At 36.2% G+C, this 20158-nt stretch overlaps 1 protein-coding gene and 1 long non-coding RNA gene across 3 annotated transcripts; both read right to left on the bottom strand.

Annotated features, from left to right (window-relative positions):
* Nucleotides 1-1172: 1172 nt before the first annotated feature.
* On the bottom strand, nt 1173-2602 carry LOC122325460. The gene is made up of 3 exons (XR_006247302.1): nt 2412-2602; nt 2056-2200; nt 1173-1419 (listed from the first exon to the last, which is right to left on the bottom strand). It is a non-coding gene; the product is annotated as an uncharacterized LOC122325460 (long non-coding RNA).
* A 1660-nt stretch (nt 2603-4262) lies between these two features.
* LOC122324300 (kinesin-like protein KIF3C) lies at nt 4263-19783 on the bottom strand. 2 transcript variants are annotated; one of them, XM_043218611.1, is made up of 9 exons: nt 18024-19783; nt 10914-11015; nt 10705-10827; nt 9842-9850; nt 7484-7602; nt 7293-7409; nt 6337-6445; nt 5970-6136; nt 4263-5141 (listed from the first exon to the last, which is right to left on the bottom strand). In XM_043218611.1, the coding sequence occupies exons 1-9, from the start codon at nt 19449-19451 to the stop codon at nt 5027-5029; spliced, it is 2289 nt and encodes a 762-aa protein (XP_043074546.1). In that variant the 5' UTR covers nt 19452-19783; the 3' UTR covers nt 4263-5026. The 2 variants fall into 2 exon arrangements, with proteins under 2 accessions (XP_043074546.1, XP_043074547.1); XM_043218612.1 differs by lacking the exon at nt 9842-9850.
* Between the last annotated feature and the right edge of the window lie 375 nt (nt 19784-20158).

Here is a 20158-nt window from a genome sequence, read left to right as displayed (position 1 = left end):
CTCATTAAATTAGCAGCAACATCTGTACACAGAAAACGCATCAATACCAGAGTTCTGCATAAATAAACGATTATTTATATACAGAAACGAGAACCTTTCTCCAGAGAGCTGTGCGTTAATCAAAAGATATTTTCATGTTTGTAGGCTGTAGGTTGTTGCGTAACGTCCCCAGATGAGTTTCAGCTGATGAGCAGCGAGTTTATTTCTGTGCGTCCGTGACATCTTAGAAGGCCAGGAACTCAGGGAGTGTTAAACCTGTTCAGAATGTGATCATGTGGACGCGGGATGAACGTAGTTTCCCAGATGAGTTGAACATTAACCGTCCCGCTGCCCGTAAACTGGTGATCTCCAAGGCTTTCGAGGTGTTCTGAAGACGCTCTTGTGCAGAAGAGAGCTTTAGCTGCAATGAAGCTGTGAATGCAAACGGGTTTAAAAGGGTTTTTCCTGATTATGGCTTACATGATGATAATTATTAGGCAATGGATGTGTATTACTTTGTAATGTACTGATCGCGACCCTACGTTTACGCTTAGTGGGCTTTCATTTGATTTCTGAATAAAAACAGACAGGATCACCACTCAAAATAAAGATGCCTATTAGCTAAAGTCTTTCATTTAATTGCTGTTAGCCAGTAACATCTGCTAGATTACTAGTCTAACTAGTTTCCTTGTGTTTAAACTAGTACAGGACTGTACTATAAATGCTACATTTTTAATTAAAATGTATTTGTTATTTGTAAATAATAACTATTATTATTACAATTATTTTATCGTTATTTTAAAAAATATATAAATACAAAATTAAAAATGCCTTCAATATTTTTTTAAAGATTTTCCTCGTGTTTATAGAAAGAACTGTGAACTGGTATAACGCGCTTCAATTGTAAAAGAACAATAATGAATGCAGATGTGATCATTATTTTTAAAATAATAATAATAACATTTTATAAATATGTTTTTTGTTTATATGTTACATATAAAATTTATAAAATTGTTTACAATAAATTACAAGGTTTGTTGATAACCAGCTGAGCACTAGGTAAACCACACTGGTAGTCTTGATTAATATTTATTTTTTTAACAAGTTAGATAAACAAACACCGAAATGAATAAGTATCATAACGGCTTCACTTCGATGTTATGAAGCGTTTCAGTGAAGGTTATGCCATTTTGAATGTTGCTGCGCTGCCATCTAGCGGTCAGAAGCGGAATCAGCTCTTCATAAATGGGTCAGTCAGGCTAGTTCCTTTGCTATCCATCGGGATTTTATTACACGGCATATTTCCATCAAAAAAAATTATATATATATAGGTATTTCTCATATAAATTTGTGTCTAAACTCAAAAAAGGCGAGGATCTCTTCGTGAACATCAGCCAGTGTGTTTTCTCCAGCAGAGGACGCTGTCGATGGAGCGGCTTTCTGAAAACATAAATTAGCTTTCAAAAACATACGACACTATCAGCTCATTAATATATTAGTAATATTAAGCGACATCTTAGATTACAATTCCAATAAAACGTTTAAACATGACTGTATATATTATATCTTTATTTTAGAATACCCTTCAAAATAATGTGTGTGTGTGTGTGTGTGTGTGTGTGTGTGTGTGAGAGAGAGAGAGAGAGAGAGAGAGAGAGAGAGAGAGAGAGAGAGAGAGAGAGTATTGGTGCATGAAAAAAATGTCCAATGACCAAAAAAGAGGTTGTCATGGAAACACATGGATTTCTGGCCCATTCCCATATTAAGGACTTCATTTCCTTTCAAAAATGTCTAGTAGGCTACATCTCCCGCTCTCCATCCCTTCATTTAACAACAGAGTTCAGTAAAATTTAGTGAAATTAATTTGTATCCCAAACAGCACATGTCTGATAGATGTCTGTTGAAAATTGTTTGATCTGGAAAGCATGACAGACGTCTATAAGATGTCGATTTTACATACTAAATCATAAACATATTAATGCTAAAACGTCTATTGGACACGCATAGGAAACGTCCTATGAACGTTATGTAGTCTGTATCTGGGATGACTTTATTATGGCACACGGTATCACTCACCTGAGCAGGGCTTAGAATGTGAAATCGAGCGTTTCCGGTGCATGTTAAATCCAGGTGAGTGAACTCCTTTCTAAAGAGGCCCGTCAATCATGAAATCAACCCGCACAAGTGTTTAGCGAGCGGTCCTTTAGTCGCTGAAGTGACACTGATGAAAGGGAAATGACCCTCATGTAGGTTAAACAGAACACGACACCGGCGCACCGACCGCACACGACCTCCCGCCTCCCCCGGTTAACCGTAACGGAAGGCGCCGCGTGGGCCTGCGCGTTAATTATTCAGCGAAGATCGAGATAAACTTCATCAGCAGCTCTACTGTAAACCTCCATCAGACTGAGAGGGAGAGCGGATTGTCTTACCTGTGCCCTCAATGGCTGCAGCCCAGTCTCGTGGAAATGCGTGGCGTGCCGAAGAAAAACGAAAACGTGGCAAACAAAAATGGATTTTGGCGCGTGTTTGTGTTCGGCTTGCATATGATTTTTCGCCTCACCTCACAAACACAACCCTTCACATCGCGTGGCATGCACACGCCAAAGTCCGTTTTTGTTGATCTATACCATATTTTTTTTACCATATCTATACCATATATTTTCGCGTGCTATTTATACGCACATTCATGAGACTGGGTCCGACTGGGTCATAAAAAAAAAACGATAATAAAGACATTTATAATTGTACAAAAGATTTTGAACTGTCTATGAAAAACCAGCCTATCACCATGGATTTGGGTTACACAACCAAACAATGAGTATCAACATCAATTATTGGACATCAATTTAACATTGACATTGAATTTAGGTTGAATTTTGTTCACCTGACGTCGCAACCAAAATTTAACCAAATATCAACGTCTTATGATCAGAATTTTTTTTGTTAATTACACAATATAAACAGTGAGGCAGCACAATTACAATGACACAAAAATACAAAATAAATTAAATACGTTTATATCACAACTTTGGAGAGGGTATCATGAAAAAATTAATCAGGACTTTGCAGTGGGTTCGCAAATCGTTTGATTTATATTGGGGCTTAGGAACACTTTTTTCGAGTCGTTTGATTCAGATCTAAACGTGACTTTATGCTGTGTTGGGGTGGACGCCAGTGAACAGGCCTCGAAATCAGACCGACTGTTGCAGTACACGCGAAAAAAGAAACCTCCAACATAACAGTAATCTTTTTCCAGAGCGCTGCTCCTTTAATTCCATCCAGTGAAAGCAACTCATGATTCAGTAACACACAGGTCTGACACACGTGAACACGCTGATCTCCTGTACATAACGAAACTCCACATATGTTCATAATTACAGGAGAGGGGCTTCCGGCTGGAGAACACGGCTGCAGCTTTGAGGAAATCAAGTAAGCAAGGCATATGTGTGTGTGTGTGTGTGTGTATGAATGTTTTTGTCTACTCCGTCTCATTGCTTTAATTGTTAGTGCAGTGGTTTAAAGGTCTAAGCAAAGCCCAGCTCATATAGTACATGCTCTGATCTCTCTGTACATTATTCTAGAGCACAAGTTCTTTTAGAGTCAGGGTTCCCACACCTTTTCACACGCACTATATATATATATATATATATATATATATATATATATATATATATATATATATATATATATATATATATATACACACAAGAATTCATTGCAAAAGCCTCTGAGTGCAGTTTGAATTTTTCTTTGGCTCATATGTGTAGTTTGAGTAATTTCACTTTAATGCCATTTAATTCATTACATTAAAATAACTGAACATAAACATAGCCTTAGAGAAACGCTCATATTAGAAGAAAATTGCAAACAGCACTGACAGAGGATTTAGCATCTTTTCATACGAAGGGTTTAGGTTTAAGATGACTAAGATTGAAGTAATACTTTTATTCAGCCAGGACGCATTAGATTGATCAAACATGACAGATAAGATTTATAATGTTAAAAGGAAAAAAAAAGCATTATATTATATATCAAACAGCCTGAAAAAGGCATGGTGTTTTTAACAATAATAACTAAATTTAAAGTGAGGTAATAAATCATAATACTACCACTTTTACTGTATCTTTGATCAAGTGAATGCAGCCTTGCATTTCAAAATCATATTGGCTCAAAACTTTAGTTTTTATATATATATATATATATATATATATATATATATATATATATATATATATATATATATATATATATATATATATATATAAAGTTTATGGTCAATACGTTTTTGAAATATTGTCATTGTTTTATAATACATTCTGTTTTAATGTTTTTATATTTATTTATATTATGTGTATACATATTTCAAAACTGCTTAAATTACATCTCCACAACTAACTTTCTATTAACTATTGTATTTTCCAGCCTGGTTTTTCCACGACCCCGTGGGAACCCTGTCGATCCTTCCTCCAGCCAATCAGCCGCCCCGGCCTCCCGTCCAGAACCCTGATCAGAATCACAAAGACACACACATACAGTAAGACATGCAGATAGAAAGAGAGACGTCCCTCTCAGCTCTCGTCTTGAAAGCTCAGGGTGAGCGATCGCAAAGCCCCGTCCGTTCTGGCTCCCATCATTCGAGGTGCGTGCGGCTCTACTCCTGGATCGGACCCGTGCGGGTCAGTACGAACACACTGAGGTCGACAGACGGTTTTGGAAGCAGCAAAATGAATTAAAATAACTAGCTCAACCAGCCTCGGGTGTCGAGTGAGGCGATGTTATTCAGTGCTGTTGATGGCAGTTATCAAAGTGTCTCCACTGTCCTGAGGAGCAGAGAGCAAGAGAGAGAGAGAGAAAGGGCGAATCATGTTACTAATGTTGGTGGGTCTACTCCCGCGTTCCCGTTTTGTCCTGCTTCATCAGATCACAGGCAGGATTTCTTCTGGTTGAAGGTTTGATCATCTCCCCCCTTCTTCCTCGGTCCGTGAAGGATTGATTGACTATTGTTTATCCCTTGACGGGGGCGGGAATATAGTACGTCCAAGTATCATTCTTGGGCTGTTGCCATGGTGATGTTCTGTGGGTGTGGCAAGCTGTGGGACCCTGAGGATGCCAGAGAGAGGGCGGAGCTTGAGGAGGAAATGACTTGCTGAGACTGACACCTGAAAAAAAATATAATCTCGTTATTTTGGGGCCGACAGCATAATATAATTGCCTGAACGTGCTGCTATTTAGCACACTTGAAAAACAGTTTGTTTAAAAATGGTTTGGGTAATTTAAAGCAATAAATTGTGGTCTTTTTTATACAATATTTTGTCAAATGTTTTGATTTTGGCAGTCCAAACAGATTAGGAGTCAAGAAATAGATTTAAATTGCAGTTCCACTGGGAATGGGAGATTAATCCGGGCACATTTGTATATTAGTAAATGGTACGAGTAATAAATACATACATATTTCATTCTAAAAATAGCCCATATTTGAGAAATCTGCACTGAGATTCGACTATGTACACATGAGCACTATGTTATAGAGATTATGAGTTAATCTTGGATTACCGTATGGACCATATCACACTATAATCCCAATTTAATCCAATCATACACACAAATCATTTAAGAAAGGCCCAAATTACTTTAGGAAGTTATATTTAATTTATATTTATATAATATGTTTAAAAACTTAAATATTTTATTCATTAACATATTATACATAATACATAAAATACAAAAAAACATATAATTTATATAAACATATAATACATATAATTTTATATATTCAAATATAATTTTTACATACAGTAGATATATATATATGTATATGTATATGATGTATACTGTATAAGTTTGTGTGTATAATTAAATGTTTATTTAAAAATACAATATTTCATGTCTTTCATGTTTTTTTTTGGATTATATATTTGTATGATATCTTTTTTAGTATATACTGTGTATAAAAATTCTATTTTAATATGTACATATGTTTTACTGACCATGACTGAGATTTTCTGACCCGTCCGGCTGCTGATTTCTCTCTGTAACTGGTGTTGTCTAACAGAACGTCTCGGGACGGTTCCCCCTCTGATCCAGACCTCGGGAGGTCCAGTTGAAACACAACAGGTGGAGTCATGTCCAGTTCCAGAACCATTATATTCTCCGCCTATGGAGGGACATGAGGGACAAAAGACACACGCACAACTAAATCACTTTCTTAAGTACTATTTCTGCCTTTAAGCTCATAAATAACATCCTAAACATATATTGGCATTGCACATGAACTATTTTCAATATTTGATTTGACATCATCTGGCCACATTCCACTTTTTCTTCCTACACTTCCATCTCTCTCCATAAACGTACCCTGTATCTGGAATGAGCTCCCATCGCTATGGCAACCCTGGCGTACTGGCTGATTGGTCGCTTGTATCCCACGGCGGAGGCGGGTCTTCTTTTCATCTGTGTGAATTTACTGCACGAACACAGAAAACAGAGCATAACATCAGCTTCACTATCAGTATAATTTAAATGTTATTACGGTCTTTGTTACTATTTTAATTAGATACGATATTTATATTTTCTGATTTAATTTTTAGGTAAAGTTTTTTAGTAATTGTGTTGTAAAGCGTGTCTGAAAAGCTTTTAGTTGTAGTTATTTTAGTATATTATACTTTATATATTTTATATTTATTATAATACATATAAATTAGAAATGTTGCCATGAAAACAAGCTGAAATAAAGTAAGTTTTAATGCATTTTTTTTTTATTTTTCAGTTAACATGTATATTAATTGCATGCTAATACATTGCGATAAGGTCCATTAGTTAACATGAACTAAGAATGACCAAATCTAAAGCATTTGTTAATCTTAGTTAATGTTTATTTCAGCATTTACTAATGTATTATTACAATCACAAGTGTAACGACTGTATTTTTATTAACCAACATTAAAACAGATTAACTAAGAGTTTATTGTTTGTTTATGTTAATACATTAACTAATGCTAACAAACGACACTTTATTGTACCATTTGCATTAATGTATATTTTTATGGTTTTATTAAACAACAGTCAACCCTATAATCAAGAAACCCTATAATAAATAATCATGGTGTCACTTAGTAAAAAACCATGGTATTTATGTTTTCCAGGAACAGAATTTTTGTTCTAAAAATTGTGCTTATGTAGAAATATTGGTAGAAAACTAAAAACATTTTTCCATTTGTGCTATTCAATCATTTTCATGACTTTACTATTATTCTAATATGTGGAAAGCAGTAGATATGATGCATCTCACGTATAGATGGAGGTTCACTCACTTCTCTGCTGGAACGAGAGGCTGAAACTTCCACTGGTCTTCCTCAGCATCAAACTGAAGTCTGTTCATGATTTTATTCTTCTCTTCGGGAGGTATAAAGTTCTCTATAATCAGGTATCTGCAGAGACACAGACACATTAGACATTCATGCAGCTGTACGATTGCTCTGGTGAAGTAAATGAAGAGTCTCACTTGAATTTGAGTTCTCTGGTCAGTTCGTTCTGTGTTTGCTCCAGCTCCTGCCGGCTCCTCACGTGCTCATCATTCACATCCTGAATGTCAGCCTTCAGAGACTGGAGCTTCGCATACAGCTGCACACAGAGAGAGAGAGAGAGCTCATCATCATCATCATCATCATCATCATAGATCCTCCCATCATCCTTATTATCATCTGTCCATCCTTCATCATCATCATTCATCCACTCCTGGTTTTCATCATCATTTATCTATCCATCCATCTTTTTCCATCAATCCACCCTTAATCGTCATCATCATCATCCTTCTATCATCTTATTAATTCATCCATCCATCCATTCTGCCCATCCTGCCCAGCGCATCACAGGAACTCCACTTCCATCCATTGAGGACATCCAGAAGAAACACTGTTTGCGTCGAGCACGCAGTATTCTTATCTCACCCTGCCCACAAACTGTTTCCTCCTGCCATCTGGCAGGCGATTCATTCCCCGGACTAGAACAAGTAGACTGAGGAACAGCTTTCCAGAGCTGTCTCACTACTGAATCTACCCCCACTGATGTCTGCCCCACCCACCCCATTAAAACAAAAATACAAAAATGCACTGTTAACATTCATTGCACTCCACTGTATATATCTTTGTAAATGTATGTACATATCCATGTACATACTCTTGTAAAATTGTCTATACATATCCTGTATCCTGCTCTTTCTTATCTACATAACGATCTGTAAATTGTTTACACATAATCACTGTAAATTCCCCTTCTCATCTGTAATTTAATTTGTATATTTATCTTTGTAATTTATATTTATATTTGTACCTATCCTGCACTTGCTGCTTATTGCACTCCTGGTTAGACCTAAACTGCATTTCCATTGTACCATCAATAAAGTTGAATCTAATCTAATCTAAAAATTCTTCATAATCATCATCCATTCATCCCTTATCTTCATCTATCTATCCATCCTTCGATCTTTTTCATCTATCCATCCATCCAACTATTTTCATCTACCCGTTCATCCATCAATCATCATCATTATCCTTTCATCATTCATCCATCCTTTATCTTAATCTCTTCATCAATCCTTTATTGACATCACTCATACATCCATCTTTTATAATCGTCATCCATCCATTCTTCAATTTTATCCATCCATCTTTCATTTCTTCATTTATCCATTAATCCATCTTTCACCTTGTCCATCTATTGTCCATTTTTCATTATCGTCATCCATCCATCCATACATCCATCCATCCATCCATCCATCCATCTACCCATTTTTCATTATCGTCATCCACCCATCCAGCCATGCTATTGTCTATCCATCCACCCTTCATCATCTTCATCCATCCATCCATCCATCCACCTATTTTTCATTATCTTCATCCATCCATCCAGCCATGCTATTGTCTATCCATCCACCCTTCATCATCTTCATCCATCCATCCATCCATCCACCTATTTTTCATTATCTTCATCCATCCATCCAGCCATGCTATTGTCTATCCATCCACCCTTCATCATCTTCATCCATCCATCCACCTATTTTTCATTATCGTCATCCACCCATCCAGCCATGCTATTGTCTATCCATCCACCCTTCATCATCTTCATCCATCCATCCATCCATCCATCCACCTATTTTTCATTATCTTCATCCATCCATCCATCCATGCTTCATCATGATCAATCTATTCACCTTCTCCATCCATCCATCCATCCACCACCTATCTAGCCATCCATTCATCATCTTCGTCATTATCATCATCAATCTATCCATCCACACATCCATCTATCATCTTTATCATCTATCCATGCTTAATCATATACATATATCTATCCATCGATCCATCCTTCATCTTCTTCATCTATTCATCCATCCTTCATCATCATCATCACTCTCATGCAGTCACTCGGTGCTCAGTCAGTGTTAGTGTGAAAGGTCAGCAGGGGTTATAGGTGAAGGTCAGGAAGGAGCATGTAAAGGCTCTAGAGGAATTTCAAGCACCTGGTTGTGTTTCATCTGAACATCACAGCAGTTATAACCCAAAAGGAAGTGATGTGTTCTGACAGGAAGTGGCGTGCAGATTAATGTGGGAACGGTGGAGCTCAGTTCTGTTTTTCCTATCTGTTCTTGAGAATGAATCTCTGAAGTCATCAGAGCTTCAGGAGGATGGTTTTGGTGGTTAGCATGCCAGCGGTAGCCATGAAGATTAAAGCAGGTTGGCTGGAATTAGTTGCTGTGAAAGCGTTTGTGCTTTTCATAACGCTTTAATGCCAAGACTAGCATTTAGCATTAGCTTCACAGCCTCTGACAGTCAGCAACCAAGCAAGTGTAGAACAAACTAACCTTCTTGTACTGATAAAAGGTGTTTTATTTTCACAGGGAGTGGGGTCAGGGGTGATCCAGGGGTCAAATGTCAAAGGTCCAGAATTAAGGGGGGAGCAAGAGGAACAGGAGTTAGGGAACTCAGAGATGTTACAGTTATACTTCTTGTCAGTCTGTTCAGTGCTTGCTAAGGTCAAGATTCATTCAAATGAATCTGAGGTTTGACAATGCTCAGATTTAATATTTTTATAATACGTCTCTTATGCTCACAAAGGCAGCATTTATTTGATTAAAAATACAGTAAATATAGTATTGTATAAATATTTTTTACTCTTTATTATATTACAAAATATTTAAAATATGTTGTTATTATTATTTATTAGTGTTTTCTGTTTGAATATTCATTTATTTATGTGATCAAAGCTGAATTTTCAGCATCCTTACTCCACTCTTGATGTCACTTGATTCTTCCAGAAATCATCCTAATATGATTATTTGCTGCTCAATAACCATTTCTGATTATAATAATGTTGAAAACAGTTGTACTGCTTAATGTTTTTGTAGGAAGTGTAAAAATTTATTTTGAGGATTTTTTTTGATGAATAGAAAAAAAACATTTATTTGAAACATTTTATTTATATTTTGTTCCATTATAAATGTCTTTACTGTCACTTTTGGTCAATTTAATGCATACATTTACAAAATAAAATTATTATTATTATTTTAAAATGGGTTTATTAAAGTTATATAATATATATATATGTATATATGTTTCTGTTAATGTTTAGATGTTTTATACATATTTATACACAAACACACACACGCACACCACACACACATGTGTCACCATCACCTCTCTCCAGGTGTGTGTGTGTGTGTCTCACCTTTTTGAGTTTCTTGGTCTTTGCTTCCACTTCCTGTTGCAGTGAGGAGAACGTTTCTCTGAGTTCTAGTGTCTCCTCATCCTGAGCCAGCACTTGCTGCTGTATTTCTCTCTCTCTGCGTGTCTGCAGAAACACACAGATACACACACACTCAGTTATGTGCTGTACACGAACACCTATGGATGCTGAAGGTGGAGTGTGTGTGTTACCTGTTCTGCAATCTCGTGTCTTTTCAGTTCGAGCATCTTCTGTTGCTCATTAGTGTGATCAATAATGTTCTTCCCACCAACCAGCAGCTTGCTCTCCATCGCCTGGCAACCACAACAAACCTTCAACATCAGCAGCACATCACATGTAGAGGTCACACTCATTAGGTTATAGCAAACACTTACAGCTTTTATATAAAGCTAATTATAATGACTACATACATTTTATTTTCCATTTTATATACTCTACTGTTCAAACGTTGTAGTAATTAATTCATTTAACATTGTAGTAAAATAAATGAAATTCCCAAAGAAAACATTTTTGAATGAAATACAACAGAACTAAACCCTTTAGCAGACACTTTGAACATAAACAGAAATAAGTAATATTTGTAGGTTTTTTTATATTAGTTATAAGATTATAGATTAAAGTTATATTCTGTTTTGTTTTTGTTTTTTTTTAAAAATTATATATATATATATATATATATATATATATATATATATATATATATATATATATATATATATATATATTAAACTATTTTATACTTTTTAAAATTATTTTATAAATATGGTTAAATATGGTTAATTCAGAATTTTTTTTTTTTTAATTTACTAAAAAATTTTGTTATTTTAGTTTTAGTCATTCTGTTACGTGCTTTTGTCTTTTTTTTTTTGGTTGCGTTCTGGTACCAAAACAGCTATAATATAAAAGATATTTTTCATTTTTATGAAAGATATTTTCAATATTTATATATATATATATATATATATATATATATATATATATATATATATATATATTATATATATATTATATATATATAGTTGTTTATATTTACCTTTTCTATATTCAACAATTAATAAATATAATATGTTAAATCAAATCCAGTGGACTTTGAACCAATGAGATTTGTTGTGGGCGGGGCTTCTTGGTGTGACGCTGCACAAATAAAAGAGCTCAATTTTGTTGCATCACAAGCAATTGCTGTCGCTCGAGTGGCCTGAAATCACCAACTCTCTTTAAAAACAGACATCTTGTGATTTCTTTCTCACTACAAACGGCTGTGAGTTTGACGAAAATGAGCTCTGTGAATCTCCTCCCCCACTCGACACACAGAGCACTCTTTGTGGACGGCAGCAGCTCGCGGCTTTAGCGACACACAAAGATTATTGTCAAAGAGCCACAACAGAAACAAGAACAAAGCCTGAGCCTAGAACTACAGCTGACCCGCACGGCCCGTCGGACCAGCTCACAACATCCAACACACCCTGTCAGAAACCATCAGACTCCACGGCACACATCCCTCGGATTCACACACAATCCATCTCTCTGTGAGCACGGGACTGGAAGAGAGGGAAAGGGAGGAGAGATCACGCAGACACGTGGAAAGATGGAGAGAATGGGCTTTTTGTCCCATGGGATGAAACCAAAACCTTCTCGGGTTAATATACAGCCACGCAGGGGGTGGAGACTATTACAAACCTTATTAGCACATTCATGAATATTAATTAGGTGATGTAACTGCATGGGCTTAAAGCAGTTTTACTAAGACTAGTACACTTTTTAGCTTGCAATGCGACCAACAGAAACTATTCAAATCGAAAGCCCAAGAGATTAAACTATAATACACACACACATATATTGTAACCTTATCAGCATGCTCATGAATGTTAATGAGGTGATGTTAAAGCTGTTTTACTTAGACTACTACAATTTTCACTTGGAGTGTGACCAACAGAAACATTTAAAATAGAAAAAAAGCTATTAAACTATAATATATTTAATGCACACTTATAGTATAATCTTGAATATAAAATCAATATAAATTAAGTTTAATATTTGGCCCAATGCACCTAACTGGTCCTAAAGCAGTTTTACATGCTACAATTCTTTCTGTATGAAATTAATTCATATAATGATATTCATATAATAAAAATAAAATAATAAATAAGAATAATAAAATATAATAAAATATTAGCAATTCATATTTTTAATTATTTGTTTTTATATTTAATTTTTATTAAATCCCTTTTATGAAAGTTTAAGTCTTTAACGCTCATCTAAAAACTTTTATTTTGTTTGTTTGTTTGTTCTATTGGTTTTATTGTTATTGTTTTATCTTTTTTAAGTTTTTGTAAGGTGTCCTTGAGTGTCATGAAAAGCGCATTTAAATAAAATGTATAATAATAAAATTATTTAAGACTTTATCATTTGTGTTTTGTACTTTTTATATTTTCACTTTTCTAAACATTTAAACACATTCTAAACACATAACTATTTTACTCTTAGTAATGTCAGTCCAATTAAATGATACATTTTTATTCATAAAAATATTTAAATGTGGTGCTAAATAAAATATAATTATGCTAAACTCTTTAGATATTCAGACAAAAGTAATTCATACTTTGTATTATCTTTTATATTTTTTGTAATTTAAAATTAAAATTTAAATTTTATTTAAAATATTTTTATTTAACTTTGATTTCTATTTTAATAATGATAGAACCACAACAATTAAAATATATTATTATTATTTCTATTTAACTTTTAGTTATTTTTGTTTACTATCAAAGTAATAATGTTGGCAAAGAAAAAAAATATATACATTATAAAATGAGTATAAAATATCAAAATATCAAAAAATGACATTAAATATGTAAAATGTAGATTAAATAGTGCTAAACTCTTTACATAATCATGTCTTGAGGATTGAGTAATATTTTGTCTTGTATATGGTTTACATACTGTTACAGTAGTGATGGAAAAAAAGATACAGAACAGAGAGAAACAGAGCGATGGTTTTAAATAGACACAGGCCTCCGGGGAAGCGTCAGCAGGACACTCCGTCGTCATCACACACACACACACACACACACACACACACCCTCAGCAGTGAAGATGCTCTCGTTTAACAGAGACCTTTCCATCCAGACCCCCCACACTCCCATCACCATGGCAACAGAGCTCAGGACCAGTCTGGCTCATTATATATTCACACTGTTGAGGAATTCATTGGCCAGAAGCTCCGGATGGAAGCTCCGCCCACAGGCACATAGACGCTGACACATCTATATTTCAGCAAAGCATGCTGGGAGAAGGCCAATGGCTGAGTTTACTGTCAGCACACACCGGCTATGTTTGGAACTGAATACTATTCATTACATAACAATATACCGTGAAGCAATTATGCTGAATGTTTAATTCAGAAAGTGGCGTTCAGTGGCTTTGCATTTTTAATCCTTCATTTGGGGATTTCTTGCACACAAAAATACATATAAACACTTTGTTATTTCAGTTTTATTTATATAATGTAGTATTCATTATTATATATATATATATATATATATATATATATATATATATATATATATATCAATCTTTTATGCTTTTGTTCATTTTTTAAGTTTTTATTTTTAGATATTTCTGTTTAGCTTTCATGTATTTTATTCAATCTTCACTAAAGTTATTCATTTGAGTAACTTTAGTATTCTACAAATGACCTATGAATTGCATTACACAAATATTCAATATAAATTCAGTTGTATTTATAAATTAGTTTTGATTTTTACATTTACATTAATTTTAATCATTTTATATTTATTTATTCTTTTTATATTTTATTTCTATTTAGACTTAGCACTTTTAATAATTCATTTATTTTAGTTAGTTGCCAGAGAAACAAGTTTAGGTTTTCCATCCAGTTTTTATATTCTACATCATTTCAGGCTTATTGACTAATGAAAATAATTTATATATTTTTTATTTTGAACAGCCACACTTGTACACGTTCCATACAAACAGTATGACTACACTATAGTATTACACAGTATTATACTACTCTATTCCAAACACAGTCACACACACAAACAAATCTAAAAGACGCTATATTATTATGTCTGTCTCGCCTCCACTTCCTTTCTATAAATGACACTATAATTAAACTAGAAGACAGTTGTGTAAACAGACATTAAAGGCTAAACGTGTGTGTGAAGTGGTTTAGTCTGTTCCTCAGGTAAAACAGGCACATGAGCGCCGGGGATTCACAATTAAACACTCGATTCACTGCAGAATCTGGGGCAAAAACTGAGTCACGATCTAAGTTTGGAACGACACCATACTACACATACTAAGTGTGTAGCGGGTACACTGTCCATTATATGCATGAATGTATCAATATCCATATATATTTGTATGATTTTAGTTAACGTTGTACTATAATTGTAAACTACGGGTGTAAAGTGCACACTCTGAGCTTTAATTTGAAGTATTCTCATCATAGTTGGAGGAAAGGTCAAGGAGTTACGGCTCTTTAATATGTACCCTCCCCATGGACAACTGACTCAAAAGCTGGTTTATGGACAGACACGCGCTATTCTTTCATTATTTCTAGTTCAATTAAGTGGGGTCTGGAGTTCCAGATGTAAGACAGTCAGACATTTATTTTATTTATCATTATATTTATGTGTCCAATTACATTTGAGCCCCTGAAAATGGGAGGACTGTGTATAAAAATGGTTGTAATTCCTCATTTTTTTTTAAAAAAAAAAGCTCATTTTCCAACTGCCCCGGAGTTAATAAGTGGAGTTTTACCGTTTTTTAATCCATTCAGCCGATCTCCGGGTCTGGTTATAGCATTTTTAAGCATAGCTTAGCATAGATCATTGAATCCAATTAGACCAGTAGCATCGAGTTCAAAAATGACCAAAGAGTTTACATATTTTTGCTATTTTAAACTTTTCTGTAGTTGTATCGAGTATTAAGACCAGTGAAAAATGAAAAGGCTGATCTGATTAGGTAATAATCAAGGGAGACCCTCTTTTTCAGCTTGTTTTGCAAGCTGGGGACTATTTTCCACAGACGCTGCTTGATATCATTGTGCAGCAAACTTCCTTGATTATGACATCAAAATGAGAATAAAGGTCCTAGCCATGTCAGCCTAAATTTTTTCAACTTTTCATTTCTTAGTACACAATTTTACTACAGCAGTCAAGATTTCAACAGAAAAAATATCAAAACCCTCTAGTAATTTTTGAACTCGATGCTACTGGTCTCATTGGATTCAATGATCTATGCTAAGCTATGTTAAACGTGCTATCGCCAGACCCGGAGATCTGCTGAATGGATTTAAAAACGGTAAAACACAACTTATTAACTCCGGGGGAGTTAGAGAATGAGCCTATTTCCAAAATAGCTTGAGTGTTCCTTTAATATGCACACTTTGATTGTTATATTTTTTTATTCTGTTCTGGCTGCATACAGAGCCAAACTTATGATAACTGTGCCATTGTCCAAATACATATGGGCCTAGCTGCAGTATAAGACGTGCAGTGATATATTTCCTGTGTTGCTGTTATTGTTTGAGATGGAGTGATGTGATTGGCTCACGGTGAAGGGAACAGGATGAGGTCGTGATGAATCATCACCTGTCAGGAAATCACCCACCAATGATCAGAGAGCTATTTATAAATCTGAAGCCCCTCTCTCATCCTGCATCTGGCCAGAACCTCTGAAAACATCTCTCATATATGAGAAGAGCTGTTTCCAGAAGCCTGCTTTGCTGTCACGTACACTCAGAATAAAGCACCAGGGCACGTGAAGACATTACGTCATCACAGTCATGTATCATGTATCAGATCACATGACTCATACAGAGAACACACAGGGTTATTTTATGGTTGATGTACTATTATATTTTTGTTTATATATTTGCAAAAAAATTATTTTATATTTTCTGCTTTTGTTTTCATTTTAAAGGTTTAGTAATTTTGTTGGTTTTGTCATTTTTACGTTTTAATGTTTATACAGCTTTTATTGAGATTACCTCTTGTTGTTTTATTTTAATTTATATTTTCATATTTGCTATTTTAATTTTAGTTAATGCTTTAGCAATTTAGTTGTTGATGTATTTTGTTTTTTTAAATATGTCTATATGGCATTAATTATTATAATTTTAGTTGTTTTAGTACTTAAATTAAAATTTTAATTGAGTGATAAAATTAAAATACTGCTATAGAAATAAGATGAAATTAATAATTAATATGTTTTATATTTTATTTTATTTCGATTCATGTTTATTTAAATAGTTTCTAAAAAATAGTTTATGCATTATAGTTTAAAAGGATGTATATATTATCAAAAATATATATTTTTTTTAGTTAATGATAATAACCCTGAAATACATACACTGATGATGGGTATCAGACCATTAGCATTAGCATGTTAACTGTAATCAATGCTTTTACTCCAGAATCTCTGCCTGCCTACTGTCTTTTGATTGGCTTAATGATGACCGAGAAACAACGACAGCACATGATTGGCTGACCACAGCAGGATGTCGTCCGCCATCAGCCGTCTGTGATTGAGTCTATTAGCTCTCGCGTACACAGCTAAAGGTCTGAACCCCGTTATTAAATACACTTTTCTACAGCCTGACAGCATCAATGGGACTACAAAAACAAAATGTTCTGAATAAAGCAGCTACTGTCTATGAAAAGATATGAAAGGACTACTCATAGTATCCTCAGAAGATCAACAGTGGCTTGTGTTGAACAGAGCAGTGGAGGAATTGGCTCTGTCGTCATGGTTACTCTGTGATGTGACAGCACGGATCAAACGTATGGAAACTCACATGGATCCTGAGCTCTGCTTTTCTCTGCTCTGACACACAGCTCTTTTGATTCGCTGTCATTTGATCGATAAGCACAACTCTGACTGGGACAGACGCGTGTCTGCTGGCCTGATTCTAACCTAAGCCAATGAAAGATGGAACAACTAAAACACAATGGACCTTACAAAAATGACATTTCAAATAGCCCACGTTTCCACTGTATCAAATGCTCATTATTATCTCTTCCATACTGCATATGTTCTACAATTTTGTGTTTTATGTATTTTTTTTATTGTACATTTGTCTTTCTATCTATTTATCCATCCTTTTTCTACCCATTTATCACAGTCTATCCATCCATCTGTTTATCTGTGTTTTTTGATTGAAATATTTCTTATTTATATAATTCATTATTACAAATATTTAAAGTTTAAACTCATTCTACACACACATCAATTTGAACCCGAAACAACCATAAACACGACACACTCTTAGTCACCTTAAACTTGGCTGTGAGGAGTTCAGTGGCCTCCTGCTCCTTCTTCAGATGTCTCATCATCCTCTCCTTCTCCTCCAGGAGCCTCTGTTTCTCCTCGGCCACCAGAGAATGGTCATCTCTGATGGCCTCCTTCTCCCTCTCCAGCTTCTCCTGCTGCTCCTTCATGTACTCCTGCGCCTCCTTCTCCACGCTCTCCTCCTCCTCCTCCTCTTCATCCTCGCCATCATCCTCTTCTCCCTCTTCTACCTCGCCGCCATCTCCGATCTTCCTCAGTCTCCTGCTCCTCCTCTTCCTCTTGGTGAGCATGCCGCGTTTATCCAGCTGCGCTTTCAGCCGGGCGATCTCCTCCTGGAACTCCCTGAGGAGGGCGTCTTTGGGGTCTTCGTTGACGCGAGGCTTGTTCTTGATGTTCTTGGCGCGGTTGGCGTAACGCAGGGTGGTCAGGGTCTCCTCGTAATTGTAGGAGGCCGGTCCCAACGTGGCCACCATGATGGTCTTGGCGTTCCCGCCCAGTGAGTCCTGCAGCAAGCGCGTGAGTTTAGAGTCACGGTAGGGAACGTGAGAACTTCGCCCGTCCACCAACGCAGAGATTACGTTTCCCAGAGCTGAGAGAGACAGGTTGATCTTGGTGGCCTCCTTCAGACGTTCTCCTTGTACGCCAGTCTTGGTCTGGCGCTCGCTCCCAGCCAGGTCAACCAAATTGAGTTTGCCTACGCGGATATGGTTCTGTCCATCCGGCCCGAGCTGGCTGCACTCCACCGTGATGATAAAGATAGCATGAGACCTTGAGCTGTGCTCATTCATATTGGTAAAACCCACCGATCTGGTTTGGTTCCCAACGTTCATCACATGCTCGATCTCCTTCACGTTCTTGGTGACGAAGGAGGACAGATCTTTTATGTAGACCCCTGAGTCGGCGCTCTCCTTCAGCTCCAGCTTCTTGCTGTGGTCTTTGGTGAGCAGGTCTCGGATCTCCTCCTGGTAGATCTCCAAATAAGAGGCCCGGACCAGATACTGCTGGTTCTGAGAGCGCGAGATGTGCGTAAAGATGTGCTCGAACGAGTTTGGGATGATGCCGCGGCGCTCGGCGTCAAGCCACTGGCCTTGCATGGTGTACGTCTTCCCGGTTCCCGTTTGTCCATACGCGAAGATGGTGCCGTTAAAGCCGCGCAAAACAGAGTCGATGAGCGGCCGCACCGTCTCGTCGTACAGGTCGCTCTGTTTGGAACACGCGTCGTAAACCGCGTCGAACGTGAAGGTCTTGAGCAGCTCTCCCAGACCCGCCTTGGGGTTCCGCAGGGCCACCTGGCCCAGTTTCACATCCATCTGCACGATATTCTCGTACCCCATCGATTCCTCTTTACGGTTGAGCGGGCGACACCGAACCACCACCTTCACCGTTTCTCCGTTTTTCGCTTTCATGGACATGTCGAAGCCGTCTGCGAGATGAATGGATCGGGAATGAGCGCGGTAGTTCCGTTAAAGCAGATGGATGATGGAAGATGTCAGCATCAGCATCACCCGGTTACCGAGCGCATAATGTCAGTCCCGGTGCAAATCTCTGCGGTCCGCACGAATGAATAAAAGATAAAGGCGGTTCTGTCATCAACACGTACGGATGAAATCATATGCTCAAAATATCTCACCGATTTCCACCGAAACACAGGAAGATCCGAAACACAATCGCGTCTGACAGAGAATCACACACATCAGCTGCGCTTCACTGCAGCCCTGCCCAAACACACACACACACACACACACACACACACACACACACACACAACTCATCAGGGTTGCCAGGTCTCGCAAGAGAAACGAGCGCACTGAATTTTTTAAGTAATTACGGCTCTGCTATATAACAGACATTTCATCTCATTTTTTCATTTAAATATTGATTTGAAAAATGCACATTTGCTAAGAGAAATTATTATCACGGTTATTAGAATTCCGATACTACAGATTATTTTCAATTTCTATTAAATTCTATGAAAAGACCACTTTAATAAATACCTTTTTTATTACAAATGATAATTTTTTTATTTGAGAAAAAATGTAATTTCTTATGCATTCATAACCATCCTTAAATAATTTGTACTAGGCTATTATAAAAAAAAGTTGATATGTCCACAAAATAC

This window comes from Puntigrus tetrazona, chromosome 20 (genome assembly GCF_018831695.1).
Source record: "Puntigrus tetrazona isolate hp1 chromosome 20, ASM1883169v1, whole genome shotgun sequence".
In the NCBI taxonomy this organism is placed as follows: domain Eukaryota; kingdom Metazoa; phylum Chordata; class Actinopteri; order Cypriniformes; family Cyprinidae; genus Puntigrus; species Puntigrus tetrazona.
This window is presented reverse-complemented; position numbering and strand designations above follow the sequence as displayed.

Coding starts and splice junctions, on each gene's coding strand:
- LOC122324300 (XM_043218611.1), bottom strand. CDS start 19,451: ATGTCCATGAAAGCGAAAAACGGAGAAACGGTGAAGGTGGTGGTTCGG. Junction 6,446..7,292: donor CCTCTCGTTCCAGCAGAGAA/GTGAGTGAACCT, acceptor GTGTTCGTGCAG/TAAATTCACACAGATGAAAA. Junction 6,137..6,336: donor GAGCTCATTCCAGATACAGG/GTACGTTTATGG, acceptor GTCCCTCCATAG/GCGGAGAATATAATGGTTCT.